We start from the raw sequence: 25,351 nt of genomic DNA on the forward strand, positions 1-25,351 counted from the left end.
GTTACTGTGGGAGAATGAATAGGACAGAATGTGCATAATAAAGTTGAATGGGATGAATGGGATTACTTATCTTAACGTTTTTCACTTAGACATTGTTAGAACAACAAAAGTTTCTTGTTATTACATAATAAGTTTGTATGTCATAATAATGTTAAAAAAAAATAAAAAATCTTGTTATAACAAACTTTTCATGTTGTAATGTGACACTAATCTGCTTTTATTTTCATGGGACGGCAGTAAAACTGAGCTGTAGTACACAGACTTCAAATCCAGACAACTAGATTGAAATAGAGATAATAATATAATGATTCATGTTATGTGTTTTTATGATGTTGTAACTCATGATCAAATGCACAAATTTAAGTTTAAGACTTCTATTATATTTTAGATTTGCATTGTAAACTAGTATATTTATATTTTCCATGTCTATGTATGTAGCCATGTTCGCTGTAACTTCAAAATCAATCCTATATGTCCCAGTCACTTTAAGTACCTGAAGGCATCATCAATCTTGTGATTGGTCCACTATCCCATCACTCACTCCTGTGAATAGGCAATTCCAAAAACCGAGTCGTGTTTCCTCCCAGCCAATCACAGCCCAGCTTTCTTATGACACGGTGGGATTCCGCGAAATTGTTTCTTGGAGTTGAGAGAGATGTGCTGCTCGCAGTAAAATAGGACAAGTTGACGCATGTGTGGGAGCACACAGAAAGAAAGGCGGAATAAACGCAGACAGACACAATAGATCGGTCGGTTAACGGTGGTGTGTTTTATTGATCCGGCAGTTAGAAGAAGAGAGGATCTCAGAGGGATAAGAAGAGAGGAAGAAGCCGGGATTCAAACTGCTATCTTTTTTCTTTTCCTGTGGGGGGTGTTTATTTATCCACCCTGCAACCTGAACGAGAAAACGCAGCCTTTGCGGAATAGTCACATTGAAGACGACACGTGTGGATGGTTAACCACATGTTTCCTGGAGGACTGCGCTCTCTTTACTTTATTGTTTCCAATTTGGAGGATTGTTTTTGAATTTACATCCACTCTAGATTTCTGTTTTCCATCCCGATGTCGGAGGTTGACGTCCCTGCAGACTGTGTCCCCAGCCGACCACCGCCGGGTCGGCCAGAGGACATGTTGAAAGAGACCCAGGAGAACAGGACTTTGCTGATGGTGGCAATGATTTTATTGGACCTGAACAAATGCAACCCCGCCGCCCTCAGCGGCGCGGGAGGCGGCAGATGTCTCGACGCCGGCTCGCAGGAGAAGCTGGTGGTGGAGCGGGTGGAGCAGCAGCGGGGGAGTTGCCGGTTGAACGCCGGCGGGGACAACAGCAGCAGCAGCAGCACCCTGCGGGGCTCGGCGGCGGCGGTGACACCCAAACAGTCCCGGAACAACAAGAGGGCGGTGGCGGCGGCGAGACACGAGTCCCCCGAGAAGAGACACTGCTGTCCTTTTACGGGCTGTGGGAAGATGTACGGCAAGTCGTCCCACCTCAAAGCGCACCTCAGGGTCCACACCGGTAAGTGGAGCCTAATGCGTCACTTCTGCCATCATCTTTTTTATTATTTCATTTTAGACGCATGTTGACATCACTCTTACAACTCTGAAGTCTCATCATAACCTATTATAACTGACTTTATTGCTTTTTTATTGTCTGTAAAGGTAGAATAAAGTAGAATTTGTCCCAGCTGTTCAGAAACGCACCATTCCCAGGACGTCAGATAGCGACTTTTTGGGGTTTTTGAGCAAAATAAAGAGAAAATAAGGAAATAACAGACAGAAAGCAAGGTCTTTGCGGATACACCCACCACCACATACTTCCTGTGGGCCATAAGTGATGATTGAGAGGGATTATTTTAGTATCTATCTATCTATAGGCCACATATAATAATATTATTACATAGCTATGATGTCATATTAAGAATATGGTATTTAAGTATTTATTGTTAGTATTTAAGTAATTATTACTGAGTTTAATTGTTTTAGATTTATATGTCTGCCTGTCTATTTCTAATTACACGTAATAATTAATAAGATGATATTTAATGTTTCAGACTAGTCCTTTGGTCCATGTTTTGTGTTAATGTGACATGAGGGGTGTTAAGTGAGAGAACACATGTTCTTGCAAATGAATAACAGATTATAGGAAAGGTGGTCCCATGAATTTTAGCCCCTGCTGGGGGGTGTGACTGGCCGGCCCATAGCGGGCCAGAGGCTGGCTCACAGGGGGTGGGGGAGGAGGAGGAGGAGGAGGAGGAGGAGGGGGCAGGGAGGCGTGTGTGTGTGTGTGTGTATTTTAATGTGCTGTTGACACGCACCCTCCGCGAGCTGGGAACACCGCGTGCCACCGCCCATATTTGTGATGGACGGTTGATTGTACAGGTGTGATAAGACGTCCATCACCAGACCTGATGTTATTTAAATAATAGCTGCCTCTGATTATTAATGACCCTTATTATTATTAGTTTACAGGAGATAAAGCTGTTTTTGTGTTTACATGGACTATATTGTAATAAGGTGTTATAACAGAGCACTATACGGCGACATCTTGGCTCCTGATTCTCATGCAGGTCACTGCGACACTGTTGTCCCCACATGTTCTTGTCCGGAGATAACCCTCCCCGCTCCTGCTGCTCCTGCTGCTGCTGCACCTCTACTTCCTCATACGTCATCCTCCTCCACACCCCTCACGTCGGGTTGTAAACAAGGGCAGACATGTGGTTCAATGGAACACGTGTAGGAGGAGGAGGAGGAGGAGGAGGAGGAGGGGGCAGACAGAGATCTTTTTTCTATTCTTATGATGACTCACCATTTCTAAATCAATGTGTTTTGTTAGTGTTCCTAGAAACTGATGTTTGTGTAGGATTCTCACATTTCCCAAAATTTGATTCGTCATGGTCAGGAAAACAAAACAAAAACACAAATCTTCACATGAGATTTGTACTCTGTACTTTCCCCTGCCCCTCCTCTCACTAGGATCATTCTGTATCTGTTTTCTTCATTTACTGCCACCCTCTCTTCTTTAAGGCCTAAGAATTACTATCATGGTTTTAAATCAAACGTGAATTAGAATTACCTCAGGATGAAAGTTTGCACCCATGTGATGTGATGTCACAGTCTGACAAAACATGCTTAGCATTGTTTTATATCACCTTTTGTGCTGATGCCATGTATAAAACACAGTAAATGATGCATTTCTTTGCATTAACTATAAAACATGGTTAAATGCAATAGTCTGGCTGAGATGTTTCTCACGGGTGTTGAGGAGTTTTCCTCCCTGAACCTGGCTGATGTCTCCCATGCAGTAGATTTTCATGTGCTCTTTATCTGTGGTTGTTGTTGACAGTACATTTTACACAGAACTATCCCTCCTAAATCCCAAATAAGTCTATTTGTATCTGGATTAGTTTGTTCATAAGAAGTCTAACAGGGAGTTTGACCTCTCATGGGTCTAACTGACCCTTGCTAAGTCCTGCCCATCTTTGCTCTGTGCTCCAGTGACAGTTGAGTAAGTTTGATACCTGGTGGAACCTCAGTAAACTTTCTCCTTTCCTGTTTCCTGTGCTTTGTTAGGAAAACACTAGCTATCTAGCTAGCTAATCTATATGTTTAATATGTAATATATAAACCTAGACAGGGCATTGCCACTCAGCCTCACCTCCAGTTTTTCCCAGTGGTCACTCTCAGTATTGCAGTGAAAAATTCCCCACTGGCCAAAAAAGCATCTTCCACAATTCACCATTATAAAAGAGACGTCTGTAGGACGGGACAGGACAGGATACCTCAGTCTGCACACATAATCAGTGATGACTCTTTCCATTAGGAATTTTTGATTCATGGAGGTTTTATGTTTGTGAAACTCTCCTCGAGCTGAGAAAAGCTAAAGCAAACCCAGAAGCTTGACAACGTTTTTGGAGTTTGCACAAATGATTGACTTTGCAGTTATGATTTTTTTTGTTTACACACACAGTAGTGAGGTCTGTGTGTTCCCAAACAATGAGGAAGAAAAGCCTATATCAACACAGACACAGGAGTTATGAAGGCTGGAGCTTATTAAACACATTACAAGGAGATTTTGCCTGGTTATGAAACACTCTCAGTTCATTACTGATGCCTCTATGTGACAGAAACCAGCAAACAAGACCATCACTGAGAAGATTGGCCATCTGTATAATTTTTTTTTTTTTTATCAGATTCTCCTTGAAATCGATGCAGACCAGAAAAGTTACAGTGAGTTGTACAGTTAAAAAGGAGCCGGAGGAGATTTTTATTTATATAATTTTATTTTTGAAGTTATGTTTTGTGGTTTTGGTGGTGAAAACACTACCGCTTTTGTCCACAGGGGGCTCCAAAATTCAAGACTGTATGAAAGTTCCCTGTAGTAGTTTTAAATAAATGCAGAGGAAAGTCCTTAAGAGGGTGATAATATAAACCTTGCGTGTGTGTTTTCCCTCAGGTGAGCGCCCCTTCGAGTGCACCTGGCCCGACTGTGGCAAGAAGTTCTCCCGCTCAGATGAGCTGACGCGTCACTACCGCACACACACGGGCGAGAAGCGCTTCAACTGTCCGATGTGTGACAAGTGCTTCATGAGGAGCGACCACCTGACTAAACATGCCCGGCGACACGCAGGCTTCCATCCCAGCATGCTCCAGGGCTCCGGCGCCGCCAAGAGACGCCGCTGCTCCGTGTCCGTGTCCTCCTCTGACTCTGGAGACCAAAGCCCTGCTGGGGTGTGAGACACGCCCGCATACTGTACATACCTGTATATACATAAAGGTACATGCAGTAGATACAGAGGCAGACACAATACATAGACACACCTACATGTTCCGTGTGGTGTTTACTTTCACACAAATCCTGTCACGTCAGCCACCTCAACCAGCCAGACCACTATTTAAACATTTTCTACGCACGTAACGTTGTGTAACAGCAGACAGACACACGCTGTAAACAAACTAGAGCTTCCCTCCTTCCTGTTCCCTGAGGTGACTGGTATTTATTAAGGGTTATTCAGGGTCTGTCAGCTTCTAGTTGCTTTGCCATTTGTAATTATTTTATTTTGTGTTGTGTGAGTTTTATTTTTTTTTTTTCCTGGAACAATCTGCAACACAAGAGGCATTCATGTACATATGTAGTACTCATAAACACTACTTCATGTGTTCACTTTGCGTCATTTGCAGGTGAAGATTACAGCAAGAAAAACAAATCATGACTGAGATATTCCCGGTGGGTTAAAGAGAAGAAGTTTTGGGAATATTCCTTTAGTAAATATTATTGTTGCACACATACACTCATACTTGTACAGTTACTCTCCAGTCCAGGACAAAGTGAATGTACAGTATAGCAGTATTATCATGTAAATAGATTAATAAGACTACTTTTCAGATGGATGATATACTCAGTATACTGTAGATAAATGTTATTAGAGAGTTATAAGACAAAGCTATAATACAGAGAATTGCAGAGCTTGGGTATTTAATTTCATACATTTTGCTATGGGCTTAGTAAATCAGGTTTACTGTGAGCTTGAAAGTCTAGGAAGTGTGTTTCCTGTGTTGTCACATCATGATAAACTTGCAAATAATTGCACCAGAATACTTTGGAGTACTTTGGAGAGACCATACCACATAAACAAACCTCACAGAAAAGTATATGTCAACATTTGTGTTGTTTTTTTCAAGCTTGAATTATATCAATAGTGCAGGAAAAACATAACAGGGTAAAACCTTTAAAAGGTGAAGTTGTACACTTTTTTCACTTTTTGGTATTAAAGGGATAGTTTGAAGTTTTTGAAGTGGGGTCGTATGAGGTACTTATCCATAGTCAGTCTGTTAATCACAGTCGATGGCAGTTAGTAGAAGCAGTAGCAGTATTTTAGCCACCTAAAAAGGCCCACCTTTATCAGTTTAAGTTTACGCTATATTTCAAATTCAGACAGACAATCCTTTCTGATAGGAAACCTCTGTTATACAAGCCAAAGATTGCTCTTTCCATAACCTCCACTCCGTTGGCAAAAACAGTAATTTTATGTTTCAAAACACAAGACTGTCGTGAGGAGTTAGTTTGTTTGTGTTACTGTCTGACTTCAGTGATTTAAAGGGTTAGTTTGTATTCATCAAGGTCACACAGTAACACAACAAACTAAATGACTGACGCAGTGGCAGACGATCAAATCCTCTGTTTTGTGAGGTAAAATTACTGTTCTGAAGGAGTCTGGTGGCTTTGGAGAGTCATATTTGGCTCATGTAACGCTGGTTTCCGGTTGGATATGACTGTCTGAGCGCAAGGTAAAGTGGCAAAAATATTGTAAATATAGGACACACTTAAACTGATATTGATTTACAGCTTTACTTTGCTGTCAGGCAGCCTTTTCTATTGGAAAATTGCTGTTATACAAGCCAAGTATCGCTCTCTCCAAAGCCACCAAACTCTTTTAGCAAAAACAGTCATTTTATCGTGAAGAACACAGGAGTCATCAGTCTCTTGCAGCCTCGATCATCTTTTTTTTATTTGTTTGTTTCATTTTATTGCGTGACTTCAGTTAATCCAAACTAACCCTTTAAAAACCCTGAAGTTACACAATAACTCAAACTAGCTAACTGATGGAGGCGGTGGTAGACCAGCAGCTCCTGTGTGTCTTCAAGGTAAAATTACTGATTTTGCCTGTGGAGTTTTGCTGGATTGGAGAGAGAGCGATATTTGGCTCATATAACTGCCGTTTTTTGTCAGAAAAGGCTGTCTGACAGTGAAGTAAAGAGGTGAAAACTATTTTTAAGATCATTTTTAATATTTTGTAGGTGGCTAAAATATGTTTTGCTGCTCACCCTGTCCACAGCAGTGCATGGCTTAGCTTCCTACACCAGTACACCTGATACATGTCTAGACTGGGGCCGTGCCAGCCACCATCTACCAAAGTTAAGACACTGACCTCATACAACTCAGCTTAAAGAAATCCCCCTCAAACTATCCCTTTAAGACAATAATGATTCACATTCAGTTTAAAGTGGTTAAACTGTAAAAAAGGAGGTCTGTGCCTTTGAAGGTTTTTTTGTAGGAGCGAGGAATTTCTACATTTTCAACCTTTGAAATACTACCTGTATGAACATCGTCAGATTCTTTACGCTGATATTCAGTCACGTTTTGAATATCAACGGGTGTCTCTTCTTATGCCAACAGTGCCAGTTGCTGTACATTGAAACTTAACTTTTGTTTACTCTGTATCTGGACTGCATCTTATCAGGGAATAATGTGATACATGGTCATTTCAGCCACTGCTACACCCCCTGGTGGTGATGTGGAAGCACAACAGTTCTCACAGCAGGACATCCCAAAATCTTTTTTTATTCTCTGTCATAGCATTTTGAAGCATGCTCTGTTGATTAGTTTGTTTTTTTGAATCTGAATTACATCATGTAGCATGTTTGTATGTATTTGTTTGGTACAATGTATTTTTTAATTGTCTGGTAATCTTTTATAATATTACTAATGGGATGAGAGGTCTTATTCGTCCACTACAGGAGCCAGAAACATTGTTGATGTCATTAGCTTTCTTTTTATACTCGACACATAATGCATTCAAACGTCCAGATAGAGTGTAAAGTTAGGTTGTAGGACACAAACTACATAACATTTGTAAAGTGAAATGCTGTTTTTATTTTCCGGCATTCAGACAACTGTGATTAGATGTTGGTGCCTTTCAGGTTAATGCCCTTCTGATGCTACTGTACTGTAATCAGGGACTGTCAACGCAGACCCCAAGTTATCGCAATATACATAGCTGTGTAATAATTACTGCTCAAAAGTTTTAACATTAAAATTATTTTTCTTTCTAAACATTTTCTCATTATTTCTGTCTCACATCACAACAGCCATGTCAGCCTCTATTTATGAAGAGATCCTCTTTAAGAAAAAGAGTAACTAGTGTTCTCCTACTATCTTCTGCAATGCCACAACTTCCAGATGCAACCAGTTGAGAGTTGCAAAGTTTTTAATGATTTTTCTCTTTTTTTTGAGATATTAAAGTATAGTTTAAGTTTTCTTATCTACGCATATAAAATGATTTGTATAATATAGGCTCATATTTCTTTAAGATGCATAGAACTGTATAATATTAGTGTGAATCTCATAAACTAGTCTAGTTAAAGCATAAACACAACACACATTTATGTCTATTATGTTTCACCATGCAACGTACAGCCCAGTCTTACAAAATTATTACAGACAAGCATAATAATCGGGTTTCAAATTCCCTATTACTGACTTTTGGCAGTGAGAAATATTCTTTCAAGAGAGCATTACAATGTATCTATGAATCAGTTTTTCCTCCACTCCTAATTTACATTACATACAAAAAACATGCATGTTGTAAATTGGGGCATCTCTGTAAGGAGGGAGAATCTTGGTTACCCAATTTCATCCAGATATCTTGACATGAGAGGTCAAGGGACCCCTTTTAAAATGGCCACGCTAGCTCTCCCTCGCCACACTTCAGTCAAACTTTGAAGCGTTATTTCTCACCCTTCCTGGTTGGCATCAATAGCTAACTTTTACACTGAAAGCAAGAATCAGATAGGAGATCCACACACAGCTCTGATAGCTCTCAGCAGCGTTATTGTAGCAATGTTTTGATCTAACAGCCTGACGAAGACCTCAGATCAAAATGTTGCTCCATTAAAATTGCTGGGAGCTATCAGCACAGTGTGTGAATTTTCTGTCTGATTTTTGCCTTCAGTTTGCTTTTTTGATCCAGCACCTGTACAACAGTTTTGGATGTGCGTTCCCTGCAGCCTTTCTGTCCTTAGCTTTTAAACCGAGCCCACTACAGCCTATGAAACATGTACACACACATACACACACACACACACACACACACACACACACCCAAATGCACAATCTCCACCAGATGTATCTGCAAAAACAGAACAGTAGAACAGGGAGTGCTCCATTAGCTTTGTGTTTATTTATTGTTTTCATACACCGCACATAACAATAACATTGTTAAATACTGTAATGGAAGTGTTTACAATACAAGAAAATCATTTAAAAAAGGAAAACCAAAGAAAAACAATTATCACCCGTGTCTAAATGTAAAAAAGAAGCAGAACTTCATAGACAGCAAATGCTCTTCAAATAAACCCCATTAAGATGGCAATAAATACACACATTTTTTAAACTTCTCTGTACTTAAGGCATACTCTAATTGCAAATAATCAACTGATTTAAGAGGGAGAGAGTCTCGAATGAAGGATATTAGTGCTCCAAGTCAATGATCCTTGATGTTGCAATTACAAAACGGTTTCTAACCATTAGTCAGAAGAGACAAATTGATGTCATCTCACTCTTTATGTTGGCACTGTGTGTCTGTATGCATGCATATGCACGAGAAAAAACATCTTTCTGGTGTCTGAACCTGTGTGATCGGTGGTGTGGAAACAGAAATGAAAATGAAGGATCGCCAGGCTCTGTGACACTGAGAAAAGATATAGTGTGTGTGTGGGGGGGGGTGACACATCAGTGTGTGCTGAAAAATCGACCTAAAGGCCCCCCCACTGTCCCTTTGGCCTTGATAACGTGAATCATGTGAGCATCATGTGTTAACAGGGTCGGTGCAATGATATGTAATCTTCCCTTTTGACACAGTTCATTTCAGATAAGACACTGTCACTGCTATGCAGGAAAGAGTACACAGATATGGGCCCAAAAAAAAGAAAAAAAGAAAAAAGAAATGTGCAAATTCAAAACAATACAAGCCACGACAGCAGCATGTGATTGCACAATAGAAACGGGGCGAAAAATCAAATGTGCAACAAGCTACTAACTCATTATTTTCCCATTCAAATGTTCAGTCCAGTGCTCTTCATGCAGTTTGTTCCTCAGCCATTCATGTTCATACATTCCTCCCCTTTAAGTGTTGAAGGTTGTGTGGATGAGTGCAACGACCTGGCCTGTGCTACATAACAACCCTGTACAGTACGATGAATACAGTACCAGATATCCTCTAAAGACCGCAGTCCACCCTTCTTGAATGTGTTCACGTCAACACGTACAATCATACAGATCCCTCAGGTTTTTTTTTTAAAAAAGTAAGCATTTAAATAAAAACTAATAAAAACAAACTAGAAAAATGCAAAAGCGCAACCCAGAATTCAGGTAAGCAAAACAGTTGTCAGCAATTATGATAATGTTTCTTATTCTTCAGGGAGATGGAAATCATTTTACAGCATCAATTGGCCTTTTTGTTGTCTGTCTACTAACATCAGTGTGTTATGTTACATCATGTTCACCAGGAGAAGGTCTCTCAAACAACAAGTGCACGTCCTACCATAGGAGGAAACCACCACTTTGACTCATATTTTAAATACATATTGAATATCTTCATATGTGTTCCTTCTCCTAGATTTTAAAACCAAACTTTCTATATGTTAATTTGATTATTTCTCATTGTCATTATCATCATAGCACTTAACTGTCATTACAATACTCTACCAATGCTTCACTGTCGCCAGTCCGGCGGCGAAGTAAACTCACAGCAGATGAAGATTGGGTGGGGGGGGGGGGGGTTATATTGTGTGGAAAGGGGGAAGGGGCAGAGGGTCAGAGGGGGCAGGGTTACTGTATTTGACAGGTGGTGGAGGAGGTTGCCTGGCAGCACATGCAGGTAGGGTTGACTGATTTGGGTGGGATCAGATCCAGGTCCTCGTCGTCCGGGATCTCGTCTAGGCGGTACCCATCTTTCAGTAGCTGGATGTTCAGATCTTGATTGATTTGCTGGAGAGGCGGGGAGAGACAGAGGGGAGTGATGGGTGAGAGGAGCAGTGTGTGTGCTACCAGTAATTCCCACAACAACTGATTTTAAACTCAAGTAGATCATCAGTATCAGTATGTAAGGTAATCAATCGTTTTGATAAATAAAGAATGAGGCTTGGTTCAGGTTCAGATTTGCTTATTTCAAATGTAATTTATTCAGAAAGTAGTGCTGATTATCTGCATATACAAAGTAGGCAGTGTTGGACAGTAGCGGCGTTACTAGTTTAACTACATTTCTCAGTAACGTGGTCGTAACGTCGCTGTTTTCTTCATCAAATAGCTTTTCAGTAGTGAAGCTACTTTAGTGATCAAATAACGCGGTAGCGTCCACAGAAGCTACATTTCCCCACGCATTTCTAAACCTTAAATGCGTCTCTTCCATGTGACGTCACGTACCTGCTGATGTCCCCCATAGACTGGGTTGAAAAAAAATGCCCACGAATTGTCGCAGCTGGGTAAGATGGAAGGCGCGCAGGAGGAGACGTGTACATGTCGTGAATCTACATGGCCAAACCATAACAAGTTCATGTTACTTATCGAGTCCTCACAACAGTTACACGTTCCGGTGTTCACTGTGGAACCACAAAATCAAGCTCCGGTCAACATCCAAGACGTTCAGCACAAATTTAAGGACACGCATTCAGGTATTTCCCGAAGCTAACACAACAATCGCTAGCTATGCTAATCATCACAACTTAGTCAGCAAACACCAACGGCTAGCGTGGCGCTAGCTAGCAACATGTCCTTTGGCAGCAACAGAATAAAAAAGTGTGCGTGTGTGTGTGAAGGGAATTTAGGCAGAAAAAATGAGAAGACAGGAGAAGTATAAAAGAAAAGTATAACTTTGGGTTATGTTACTCAGAAATATTACTTGTGCAGGTTTTTTTTTTTGCAAACTTCTCTACAAATCCAAGTTGTTGTGGTCAATTTAAATAAATAATTTGATATTTGTGTAGACGGCTCCTAGTACAAAAGGGGGCTAATAAATATACTACTAAACACAGACAGACAGATACATAGATACTTTATTTTTACTTTTAAAAATAACTTTGATGTAGTTAAGCTACTTTTGTCATTTTATTGTAGCTTAGCTTGCTACATTTCTCTGGTGGGTAGCTTCAGTGTAGTGAAGCTTCATTTAATGTAGAATAACTTGTAGCTTAGTTCACTACATTTTCCAAGTAGCTTGCCCAACACTGCCAGTAGGAGGAGGTTAAGAGTGTAGCTTATCTAGTCTTGAAATGGCCTGGTGAGGTTTGGGCCTCAAAGTTGGCAGCACCAGTTAAATTTAAAGTGTGAACAGGCAGCTTTCCAGCCCCCTAGCTTTTCTCAGTGGTATTATTGATATGCCACTGTGGCAATGAGAACTGGTGTTGTGTTGAGATCCGTTTCCCCATCGATTTGTGTCCCCTCCCTCCATGCCTTACTCCGCTATGCCTAACTATAACCTACGATCACGCAGGGCAGCACTACAGGAAACACGCATCTGATGGGGGAGCACACTTTGACACAACACCAGACTACCTTCTGTTTTCCACAGAGCCAAGTTCAATGAAGAAACAATCAACGCCACTTTGGAAATAGGAGAGAAGAAAGAATCATGAAAATGTCGATTTTATATTGAAGTCAGGAACTGTCATAAGCTAATAACATCGTGTTACTGCTTGCACAAAAAAGTAACTACAGGGGTTTGTGTCAAAGTGGAGGGGGGAGTAACGTTTGAGGAAAGTATTAGGAGAAAAAGACTAAATTTGTTCATCATTTTAGTCTATCATCCAAATACAGATACAGAGAGAGATAATTTTGTTGGTTGAACAGATACAGATACAAATAATGACGTCTTTGTGCACCTCTACCGCCTAATATGGCTAAAAACAAACAAAAAAATAAAAAAAAACATTGTGAGACAATTTGAGAGACCTTTAAGAAACAGCTTGACATTTTTGGGAATCTGCTTATTCTCTGACTGAGTTAGAAGAGAAAGTTGATCCGTCTGTCATTCCTGTACCATAAATATGAGCTCCAGCAAGCAACCGGTAAGCTTGGAACAAAGACTAGGAAACTAATGCTACCTAAAATGTAAGATATGTTAAGGCACTCCTTCAAGGGAGATTGAAGTATCTGTCGATTACTAAAGTGGAACTTCATTGCCTGATGCGACAGTCACTGAATCAATTCGGTATCCCTGAGCCATTCCCAGGGGCCTCCAACAGAGAGTCAGATTCATTTAAGGCACACATTGATTACTCAAAAGTCCTCAGCCAGTCGATCATTTCCCACTCAGTGTTTGTGGCTGTGTTTGGCTTTGTTGGGAATACAGAAAAGATAAGTGTGTGTGGCTGTATTGCCCCTGGGCATGTGATTTGCTTTGCAGTGCATTGATTCTGCAACATGTCTCAAAGATATGGAAATACTTCCACTAATTTCTTTAGGATGTGTGTGCCTTGAAGTGTGTGTGTTTTCATTTGGTGCTGTGAGCTGCTCTCTGTCTAATTTCCCAGGACAAAGGGGATGTTCCTTGAGAGCAAAAACACAGGTAACCAAGTGAAGACGCACATCACCTACAACAGAGGCAGACACTGGAGATTACTGCAGGCCCCGAGCAAAGACCTTGAGGGCCAACTGCTTTCAGTGTGCTGGTGGCTCTTTCCAAAGGTAACACATTTTGCCTATCAGCACCTCTAGAACGCACTAATAGACCTTTAGTAGTAGTGTAAACGCAGATGTTACCAAAGATGCTAATTATTTGGGTCAAATGATCCACTGTTTTACAGTCTTTTCCCTCTGACTTCATCAGATTTAGACAATCTGCAGCTTACAAATGTCAGGTTTTTTCAGCTTGTGACTCAGATGAGGTGGTAACCATGACAAAGTGAGTGAAGGCACTTTCACAGATGGCAGTAAGGATCATCACTTGGAGCTTTGTCATGAACAAGATGACTGCTATCCTGGCGTGATTTGTTTCTAACAAAACAATGCCTTTGTTTGCATGTAAAACAGAAGCAATGTCTTCATTCAAAATCCCAGCATTTAGCTTTTCAAGGTATTAACTGGCAGTTCTCCATTTTGTTTAAATGGTTTCTGTATCCAGGAGGATGTCTTGCTCATACAGAGTTATATAACAGGGTCAATCACTTGTACTTGTGTCTTGAGCCATATATTCTACAGATAATCAATAATATAAAGGTGTGGAAGAGTGCTTACTTTTTATTTCACTCTGAAATGTGTATTATTGATTATTTCACCTGTTTACACATGTTGCTGCATGGTCACTAGTAAAAATACTTGCAACTTTTTCCTGTTTGCTCAGCTTTCATTGCTGATAGGATATTGCTAATGTAAAGGAACCACAGGGAGGATGGCAGTACAAAAACAGGAATAGGATATTTTGTTTTTTCAAAGTTATTATCTCTTTGTTTATTTAAAGATTGTTTATTTACAGCCCCCCCCCCTTTCTAAAAGTTTGTATGCAAAACATAAAATAAAGTGTCTAATTAATGGCTGTTATCTCTAAAAGTTGGCACAAATATTTACAAAAAAGGGGAAATGTTAAAGTTATTCTCTAATTTGGTAATTTACCTCAGGAGATACAGAGTGTAAATTGGTAAATGAAGGTCATATTTTAAACTTTTGTTATTTTAACCTTGATAAATTGTGTGAACTAGAAACAAAGTGTTCTTCAGCTTGTCCTCATAGGAGAACCTATTTTGGTTCCTTGCAGAGCTAGAATTTGTTTTATCTAGAATCCACGCAGGGGGTTCTAATGGGAACCTTTTAATATTACAGTACAAGCAACCCTTGACGAAAGTTCCTTAAGGATCTTAACAATCCTTAAAGAAATCTTTCTTCCAAAAAAGGCTCTCTGGATTATAGGACCCTTCAAAAATGGTTCTTCACTAACCAGTGTTTCTGGGTAGAACCTCAGCAATTCAGGAAGAACCCTTTCTGGAACCCTTATGTGTGTAGTACCAACAAAGAGGGGATGACAGCTGAACTTAGTTTCAATATTTACTATATATTATCTAATTATTTCTGAGAACATGGTGGCATATTTCCACCATATATCCAGCAGCCCGTCATTGTCAGACAGAAAATGGATGCAGAGGGTCGAGACGAGGATTCCTCTGGGGAATAAATATGATGTGTGTCTGTGATTTGCACTTATATTGGCAGCAGCGTTGAAAACAGGATTTTCAGGAGCAGACACCCGGAGACGAAAATTCATTTGTTTCCCGCTTTGTGTCTCAGAGCACATTTGTGTGCAGGTGTGTCTGCAATGTAATGATGCTCTTGTAGCAAGTGCACATGCCTACAGAATTAACACGGATGAGCAGGATGCATATAAATGGGTTTGCTTCAAGACCGGCTTATAAAAACCCCGACTCTTGGCCTCTTGACAGTCGTAGAAAATGGAGAAAAGGAGGCGAGGGAGTGTGTGAATGAGATGAAGAGGCTGAAATTTGCTCTATCACATTTCTCACCTCAGCAGAGGAGTATCCTGACGATGAGTATCTAGACATGTCAAAATCATCATCACTGAAACAAACAAACAAGAAGAGCACAGGTTAGCTTATTATTTGTTTGTTTATGGTGTTTATGTGTTAAGAAGTGCATTGATGTGTGTGTGTGCCGTTACCTGTCTGTGTCTAGAGCCACCAGGGGCTTCTCATCTGGGCTCTGGTCTAAAGAAGAATAGCCTTTATTGGGCACTACCAACCTGTGGGGAAGGAAAGAGGACAGAAAGCGTAATCAGAGGAACAGAAAAAAGGTGTAACAGAGTATGACAGGGAGGGGGGAGGAAGAGGTGGTAGGGGAGGGAGACTACACTTAAACAGGAAGAGTGAGTAAGAGGAAGACTGGCAGAGATGCTGAAAGAAAAGGAAGGTGGGCCTGGAGGCAGAATCACAGCTGAACAACAGAAGCATGAAAAAGGTCTGATTTCTAACTCAGACATCTTACAAACCCTAAATCAATAAAACTCTCCTCCTGCCAGCCTCACTGACAGACAGAGATACTGACAAGAGAATGAAATCCATCTGGTCAAGTGCCTGAAAACATGTTTCTGATCTTACCCATCTAATCTACATACAGGACACTATGGGGTAAGCCACACACAATTAGGGACAATAGGGAGATGCTGTTAGCACCCAGGTGTCAGTAGCTAACACTGCTCTTTGCACCTGTGGTGGAATAGCGAATGTGAGTATTTACGCCCGCACAGACAGTTTTGGCGCCCAAAGGAGCAATAGAAAGCATCCCAACTGGAAACATCACAAACTGCTGATGGATGTTCACGGCCCAGAACAGGAGGACCGCAGCAGGTGATTAAGACTGCCCAGAACATCAGTGGAACCCATTTACTGATCATCAATGATAGAAAGGATACTACAAGAAAATACCCACACCAGGCACAGCCTTCACCCTGCTGCCGTCTGGCAAGAGATACAGAAGTATCCACCGCAGTACCACCAGACCTCAAAACAGCTTCTTCCCTCAGGCTGTCAGACTGCTTAATTCATCCTCAGCACTCCAACATCCAAAATGGTTTTATTTTTATTTATATGACTTATTACTTATTCAACGAACATCTACTTGCCCAAGGTCATTTTTTACTTGCCCATTTACAAATTGCCTTATTTATTAGCAGTTATGAAATAACAACATAGACTAAAGTTGACTGCAATGCCCATTATCTTCCACATTAATTGATCACTATCATTTGGACTACAAAAGAATGAAAAATGTCTGCCAAAGTTTCTCAAAGTCAAGGTGATGTGTTTAAATGCTTTGCTTTGTCAGTCTAAAACCCAAAGATTTACAGTTGAAAATAATAAACACAGAAAAGTGGAAAATCTCCATTTTTGAGAAGCTGAAAACAGCACTTTCTGCTATTTCTGCATGAAAAATTACTTTAATGATTAATCTGTAATCCAAACAGTTTAATTGTTTAATTATTTTTTACCACTTGTTCGGTCAGCCAAGTGAGTTGCTCGATTTATTACTCCAATTTCATTTGCCTTCACAGTCCTTATTGTTGAGCCTTGAATTTATGATGCTTGAGCAGAATGCACGATTTTAGAGAAGAGAGTCTGAAAAGCTTGAAGAGTAGGCGAGGACTTGATCACCTGGGAGTTGAACTCAGGATGTGTGTATCCTCAGGTGAGGTGACTCACTGTGAGCGAGTGAGGACATGTTTTGTCATGTGCCTTCTCATATTTTGAGGGGCGAGATTTCCAACTCCTTTGCAGTTTGGGAACTGTGGCTGTTACAGTTTCTGAGACCCAGATAATTTTAGGGTACTAGAGGAGGAAGAAGAATATTCATAAGAAATACTAGGGTTCCTGCAGCATCACCCTTAAAAAACAGGATGAGATTCAAACCCAGGTCACCTGGATAAAAGGTCTGTGTTTGTCCCATTTATCCACCACATTCTCCCTATGTGGACTATAGCTGAATACTGGCCATGTGACTGTTCTCACCTGAGTGCAAATAGACACACAGCTGGTGAATTTAAAATTTGATTTAAGGTTGCACTGTCATCATTACAAACTTTACAGTATTACTACATTAAATCAAGTACAGAGTTAGACAACAACAACCTGCATGTACTTCATTTGAGTTAATCACTAAAACAAAATGTACTTTAATTACTGTAATCTATCAGAAAGACTTCAGTAATTAACAGAAGAAGACTAAGTTGAGGCCACGGCGTTGACTTTTTACCGTGTTCTGGCCATGACGTTGTTCTTCTTGGGCTGCTGGTTGACTGGACTTCCTACAGTGTTGCTGTTCTTCAGTGAGCCCTTCCTGGCCAGCTCTCTCTGTTTCTCTGCACGACAAACACACACACAGGAAGACACACACCAGGTTACCTCTAAACGACACACGAACTGCACAAAAAGGTGATGAAGGAAGGTTGAACTCATGTCAGTGTCATCTACTTGTAAGGCCACATTCAGACAGAATCAGGTGCTGTGCAAAAATGCAGGTCTTCTCCTTCATTTTAAGTGTGTTAACTTGTGCTGTGTTGCTCCTCGGGCTCTGTGGGCTATCGCTATCACTCCTCCTCCTCTCTTGTGCTATTGGCTGGAAAATCTGGGCACCTGAAGCCTCTTGGGCACTCCTGCTGCCTGTGTACACCCCAAGTATTGCGTGGTTTGAGCTACTTGTTCAGGAGTTAGTTCATAGCTCTTCCGTCTGATATCATCTGGTAGCAATTTTGCTGTTAGTTTTCAGTTAATCCCCTAATTTATTTAAGATTGTGACCTGTTGTTCTTGAATTATGACTCCCTTTGATTCTTTGCCAAGAGGCACTGTAGCAGGGAACTCCCATTTTTGTTGATAATCCCTTTCACCTGTTTTTCTTGTGCTGTCAGGAAAACAGATTTAGAATTGTAACTTTCTTGTTGGGTGGTTTATTTAGTATTGTGGCTATATTTTTACTTAGGGATGGTTAGTTTGTAGTTTTAATTCCAGGGGCTCTCCCTGATGTTTTGTGTTTAAGCTTCCTCATCTGGCAATAGATTTCAAGACTGAACACATTGACTCCTCAAGACTCTTCAGCCAGTTCTGTGTTATTCCCCTCTCCCCTAGACCATCTTGGGATCGAAACAACTTGCAAGTTGCTTATTAGAAGACTCCTAAATAAACCAGGGAACTTCTGTAATTGCTGACAACTTTCTGTTGTCATTTTCTAACAGTGGATTGAAACACCACTCCAAACTCTGAGGAAGTCTCCTCAGGTTGTCAGATTTACCTCAGGAAAAAAAGCCCAGATTTGACAGGAAGAAATCAGCATAATTGAAACACACTCATGAGGAAGTGTGACGATCAGGCAGGGAATTGGATTGAATTCCACTTTAAGTTTTCACTTTGAGAGGACTGGGACTTCTTTTCTTTCTGAACGTAATGACTAACTGTAGGCATCTACAGCACGGATGTGACATCAGGGAGTATCAGTTTTCTTCATGAATCAGCTGACCAGGAAGTGATGATCACTACTGAGTTCTCAGATGAGTTGTTTAATTTCTGTAATGCAATACAAAAGAAAACCCTAAAAGCATGAGACAGTATATTCAGAAACAACACACTCCTCATTTGATATCAACTGCCCTCACGTCTCTTTTTCCTCGTGTTTGATCCTCGTCACTGATCACATAACAGATGACTAAACTAATGCTATTAGCCTAGTTTGCGCCAACGATTAACTAAAATAAACAGTAATACATTAGTGAGACTAATGTATTTTGTGCCACCGGTTAATTGCATTACATGTTAAATCCAGAAACAAGGTTTTATAAGGCCACCGCATGTAGATTAGAGTATTTCCATCTCAAGGTCACAAAGGCAAAGTGGCTGGTTTACCAAGCATGAATAATATTCTGAGATTGTATTAGTGTTTACATGTCATAAAATACATTAATTTTAAATAGAATAATACCAAGTACAGTTTTAGCCTTTATTATGGTCTTATTTTCAACATGCAGGGTGGATGCACGGTGATGTAGATGACATTGTATTGCACACATGAATGCTGAAGTAACTTTTTAAAAGAGGACCTTTATCATGCATTTCTGTTACTGAATAGTTTACTCATTTTGGCTAAGAATGTATTACAGTAGGAGTAAAAAAATAAACAGACACTGCTGCTCACCAATGGACTCTGTCCAAGGTGCTGAAATGAGTCTTTAAGGACTGTGGCTTTTCATAAACACAAGACACTCGAATTCCCTAATATAAAACAGGCCAGGGTGGTTAATATCTAATGCCATGGCTGCCCATAAGCCAAACAAAAAAATTATTAGAGCTGAAACAGTTAGTCTATTGATTGATTAGGTGATTAAGAAGACTCTTCTTTTTTTAAGGCTACTTTTCAAGCAAAAATACCAAACTTTGCTACTGCTACTTCTAAAATGAAAACTTTTTGGGGTATTTGAGTGCTCAGCTTGACCTTGGTGGTGGTAATGATGATTGTGCTACAGAGCATCTATGGCCATTTCTGAAGCCCATTGTTAAGATTATTAAAGTACCAGAAGATTCAAGTTGTTGTATTTTGGGAGAATCGGTAGCTATGGCTACTGGGACCCTGGGGCTAAATTATTAAAGACCGTAGTAATAATAGGCTTCGTAGCATAATCTTCAAGCTTTTTATTCTGCAGGTTATACAAGCAAGTTAGTGCATTCAGTAGGTTACTTTAGACTCAATAGTACTCCAGTAATACCTCTGTCTGCTCTAGAGTTAATGCCATATCTGGTCATAATAGTCGGAAATTTACAGTTGATTATAAAATATGCTGATTCCCACAGGCAGACACTTGGCCTACAAATACTGCAGCTCTTACTCACCTATTTTCATCTGCAGGGGTGAGGGCTTGTAGTTGATAGTGACAGGTTCTCCCTCTCTGGTGTCTGAGTCTGCCTCCGAGGCCGTGGACGAGGCCGGGTCCTGGAGACAAACAAAGAAGACGGCATGGACAGAAAGATGAGCAGAAATGTGCATTACTGAGCCACTCATGAATAATTAATGTACTTTTGTAATGCACAACAGACCATAACTATGCCCAGACAATGTGAATAAAACAGTTCATAAATAGATAAAACCTGTGTGGACGAATCCCTCACTACCTAATGAGCACCACTGTATTAAGCTTTGGACGGATAGTTTAAAATATTTAGACCTACATAAACATACTTCATTTTGGAACCTCACTCAGCTTTCTCCTTCCTGTTTCCTGTCTTTACATGTGCTCTGTGCTAGGCTCATGTGTTGAAAAGAAAACTAAATTTTCAAGATGGTTAAAAGATGTTGCTTGGGCATCTGTTAAATATATATACATGCATGCATATATACATGTATACATATGTATGGAAAGACAGATGAGCAACTCTCATTGGACTGAATGGACGCCATCTTTGCATACTGTATGTAGTTCTTGATAATACATCTATGCTTGATACCTTGGTCAACCCCTTGTCCTGCAAAAGCAACACATCTTAAGTTAGCTAATGTTAGCACAATTCTGGTTAACTAGCTAGCTGATTGATACTGATGTAGATTAACTTGCTAGTTATCAAGTATTTTGCTAACATTAGCTAACTTCACAAGTGAATATAGCCTAATATGCCACTTTTACAGATCCTCCAGCCATGTCTTTTAACCATCTTAAATTTTTTTTCAACATGGGCAAACCTGGCACTTCTCATATTTAAGTGCAGGAAACAGGAAAGGAGAAAGTTGACCAAGGTTCAAAAAGGGGCGGGACTTAGGATGGGTCAACTGTGACAACTAGTAAAGAGGAGAAAATAGTGTAATAGTTATATTACAGATTTAAATTAGTAACTTTACAGGTCAGATATAGAAGATGTAAATGCCCCGTGGCATTTTACTTTTTCCAGATCTGTCCCTTGTAGAGAGGTAATTAAAAACAGGCCTGTCATACACATTTAAAGGCTAACTTGGTTCTGTCATATGCACCTCTAACAGATAAGGCAGAATTTGTAAATTGTGAACCCAAGTAACTATTTCAAGTGAACACATTTTAAGTGAATGCAAAGTATTGAACTTAAAGTAACTATTGATTCCTTCAGGTTGCTCTGGGACCATCTGGAGGACTCCTGGAAGTCCCTGGATCACAGTTTGGGAAACAATCCTAAATATTGACATATTATATCCACAGGGCAAAAGTAAGGCTAAGGCAAAGGGAGAAAAAACCCTCATCAATCAGTGGCTTCATGAGTAGACGGGGATGAATGGAGGTGTGAGGCCGCCTGGAGACAGCAGGTCAGACTGCTGTGGGTCTCGTCTGGCTCTCTAGCGGCCCCGGCCGTGGGCAGCAGAGGCCGCCCTGCAGGCTGCAGTAACCCAGGGCCCCGCTACAGGCCACGGAGCGCGAAATCATCCACACTATGGCTTTTGTCATCCAAAGATAGAGGGTTAACGTGTACACACAGGCACCTGTCTGCCATTAAAGTCCGCTCACTGATCACGTCAAGGCGACAGAAGCCGGAACAACTTGCTGCATGGATGCTGAGGATGTAGCAGCAGCAGCAGCAGTGTTGGGATGGGATGCTTGTTTTCGCCAGACATGACGGATGCTGCTGCTCACTACGCAGCAGACCGGTGGACGCTGCTCGCATTACACAACAAAAAACGGCAGTCTACTCTGAAAAAAACAATTATCGCTTCCCATGTTACTCACTCAGTCATTCTAACATTTAACTGTAGTGGATAAAACTTGGTCAAAATGTTCTATTGGTACATGAGCCAATATTACGCATGGCAGGTGATGGATTTGTCGGGATCCCACGGCATGAGATTATGAATGGCAGGCCTCACACACTGAATATCCTGGAATAATAATGACATGTTCAATTAGAAAACAACACCAAAACACTGATTGATTATCTGACTTACCAGCGGCTGCATCTCAGCCTGCATCTCCGCCTCCTGCACGGCGCTCGGGACTTGAAATCTGTCTATCTCTTCCATCATTTTGGCAGCGCTCCTCTCTCCTCCTTCTCCCAGAAACTGACTGTCGGCCGCGGCTCGTTTCGACGAGTTATCGCCGAGGTTGTGAGAGCTCTCAGATTCGTAACAATCTCTGTGATTCTCCGGTTGCGAGCTTCATCCCAGCAGGCAGTATGTCGACGGTGGTGTGACCAGTTGGGTGACGGTGACTCCACCACCCACTTCCGGGTATCCAAAGCTAGGGTCCGGGAACCTAGAGGCGGTCTTTTGAAGCGGACCCAGGTGGTCCCCAGCAGAGTCAGTAATGGACAGTAATAGAGGAAGCATTCAGATCCTTTACGTGATGAAATTACTAATACCACAGTGTAAAAATACCATATTACAAGAAAAGTCGTGCATGTAATTTAAAGGAATCAGATTTTTATTTAAATAATTTTATTTCGATTTTTGATATTTTGTGGTAATGGTTTGCCCTCTGGTGCCTCCAAAATTAACACAACATGAAAGTTATTTGTAGTAGCTTTAATATTATGATATTATATTTTTAGTGTCTAAAGCAGCCTTTCCAAAAAGTCTGGGTTGGGACCCACATGTAGGTCACAGGAGATTTTATGTGGGTCCACACATAAGAAAGAATGTCTACATGAACTAAACAAAAAATTCTGCAAATTAAGAGTGAAAGACAATGGTAGAGGAAATATTTCTATCCTTCAGTACTAAAAAGTACTAATATCACGCTGTGAAAATACTCCATTCCAAGTTTAAGTCCTGCATTGAAAATGTTACTTAAGTAAAAGTATGCAAGTATAAGTATTGAAAATAAAAGTACTCGGCATGGAAAAATATGTATTAATGTAAAAGCAGGATTTTACTGCTGTAGCTATTGTAACTATGTTGTTTAGGACTGAAACTAATAATTACTTTCATTATGGATTAATCTGATGATTATTTTTACTATCAATCAAATGTTTGGTTTGTAGAACTTCTGAAAATAGTTTGAACCATAACTATTAGAAAATAAAATTATTTAAACAGTCTTCACATCTTAAAACTGGCTTAAATGATTATCAGAATAGTTGATAAATATTTTGTCTAATCCTTTCAGCTCGACTTTTCACATTTAGTCTGGAAAAATCTTAATTTGTAAACTAGAAACTTAAGCTGTGAAATAAATGTAGTAGAGTGAAAAATATATTTCCCTTTTAAAAGGGAGCATGAAAAGAATATTCCACAGATTTGCACTTAAGTACAGTACTCAGTAAATGTACTTAGTTACATTCTATGACTGGTAATAGATTAAAGGGACAGTCACCCCAAAATCTAAAATCCCAATTTTACTTCTGGCCTGTAGTGCTATTTATCCATCTGTTCTTCTCATGGGAGTTGCAGAGGTTTGGAGATACTGACCGTAGAGATGTCTGCCTTCTCCCAGAGGGAGGGGCTAAATGGTCCAGTTTTGAGCAGATTCATGTAGGAACTACTTTCTTTCTACTAAGAAGCAATATAGGTAAGAGGGAAAAAATGTATTTTTGGGAAGTGAACTCTCCCTTTAATATCAGTGTGATTTGGTTTGTAGATATGACATGAGGGAATCATTATGGTATCATATGGCTATTTATAAGAGACAATTTCTTCTTTTGTTTCTAATATTTGTTTTTTTTTTCTTTCTCTTATGCACCTCTGGAGAAACTGATGAGTCACTAATCAAATTTTAGTGAATGAATGAAGTGAGAGGATATCTCCACTGTTACATCCTTAAAAGGAGTCTGTATTCTGGCACTGTTTGTATGAATTTAACTGCAGCTGAAACCTTGCAGACCAGTTAATTCTCAAGACATTCCTTTATTACAAAAATACTAGAAACACCAGAAGCAGATCATTTAACAACCCATCATTCAGAAAGTCAATTAGCAGTTGTCTTTCACCCAGGAATTTTAGTTAAAACGGAATAAATTATATCAAATGAACAGCTTGGAACCAATTAATTATAGTGTCTGAAATTAGTTGATCAAGGACAAAACATATGTCTGACAAAAAGCAGCAGTAATATTTGTTACAGTATATTATTAAGGCTGAATAGCACTGGATTCCACTAAAGAGTAAAATTAACTCCTTTTACCAGAACTGGTGCAACGCAGAGGTGAGTGGTGAGTCCGAGGAAGTGCGGCCTTTAAATCAGGAGTTATCGAACTTAATCAGGGAAATGAGCGGTAACAGGGTGAGAACAATTAAGAAGAAGTGGAAAAGTGAAATAAAAAAGGGATATTTACTACTTTACTTGAGTTACAGATTACACCATATGATCATATAATAACACAATGATTAAACCACCCAACAAACACCTCAACTGGCTACAACCTCAAAACGCTGCCGCCATGTTCATCAACACTGGTACTCCATGATAATAATATAGCACTCTGAAACTTGTCATTGTGCATTATGGACGCTTTTGCCGACAACTCATGTGCTTATCTAGTTTTACTTGAATAAATTCTGACTGGCAGAAACATTGTCTCTACTATTTTCACTTTGTAGTATTTTAATTATGTAGAGAGTCCTCTGAACAAGGAAAACAACACTCACTGGGACATTTAAGTGGGTTGAAAAAGCAATAAATAATAAATAAAGAGGCACAACAGCAAAGCAAGAGGTAAAGTATGAATTTTTAAATCCACATTTGTGACATTGTAATCGATACCTTTAAACGGTGGTATGTAACTAGTATAAAGTGTAACTAGTAGTAAGTATATTTACTCCAGTACTACACTTGAGTTCACATTTGAGATACTTCACTACATCTCAAAGGGAAATGTTGTACTTCTTACTTCACTACATTCATGTGACCGCTCAAATATTGATTTTTGTGCACGAAACATACAAAGAGTTTATGATGTTTTGTTATAAATTTACTCAACAGAAACAGTTGAATAATTGATAGTCAAAATGCTGATTATGAAAATAGCAGCCAATAAATATTTTTCCTGATTATACCCACATACTTTAACTTAACATTTTCAATGGACTTTAACTTGTAACAGACTATTTTTACAGTGTGATATTAGTACTTTTAAAGAAGCTTT

The 25,351-nt window shown here is 39.9% G+C and overlaps 2 protein-coding genes across 2 annotated transcripts; one reads left to right on the forward strand and one right to left on the reverse strand.

Moving 5' to 3' along the window:
• Nucleotides 1-642: 642 nt before the first annotated feature.
• Nucleotides 643-5,899, forward strand: klf9 (Kruppel like factor 9). Its single transcript, XM_084728121.1, has 2 exons — nucleotides 643-1,516; nucleotides 4,454-5,899. Exons 1-2 carry the CDS (start codon nucleotides 1,063-1,065, stop codon nucleotides 4,732-4,734), a joined length of 735 nt encoding a protein of 244 aa, XP_084584247.1. The 5' UTR covers nucleotides 643-1,062; the 3' UTR covers nucleotides 4,735-5,899.
• A 4,646-nt stretch (nucleotides 5,900-10,545) lies between these two features.
• On the reverse strand, nucleotides 10,546-22,498 carry fam219ab (family with sequence similarity 219 member Ab). The gene is made up of 6 exons (XM_084728122.1): nucleotides 22,218-22,498; nucleotides 20,150-20,249; nucleotides 17,528-17,633; nucleotides 15,441-15,521; nucleotides 15,286-15,340; nucleotides 10,546-10,765 (listed from the first exon to the last, which is right to left on the reverse strand). Exons 1-6 carry the CDS (start codon nucleotides 22,293-22,295, stop codon nucleotides 10,607-10,609), a joined length of 579 nt encoding a protein of 192 aa, XP_084584248.1. The 5' UTR covers nucleotides 22,296-22,498; the 3' UTR covers nucleotides 10,546-10,606.
• Nucleotides 22,499-25,351: the final 2,853 nt, after the last annotated feature.

The sequence above is a fragment of the Lutjanus erythropterus genome, chromosome 10 (genome assembly GCF_056507025.1).
Source record: "Lutjanus erythropterus isolate fLutEry1 chromosome 10, fLutEry1.hap2, whole genome shotgun sequence".
Taxonomy (NCBI): Eukaryota; Metazoa; Chordata; class Actinopteri; order Lutjaniformes; family Lutjanidae; genus Lutjanus; species Lutjanus erythropterus.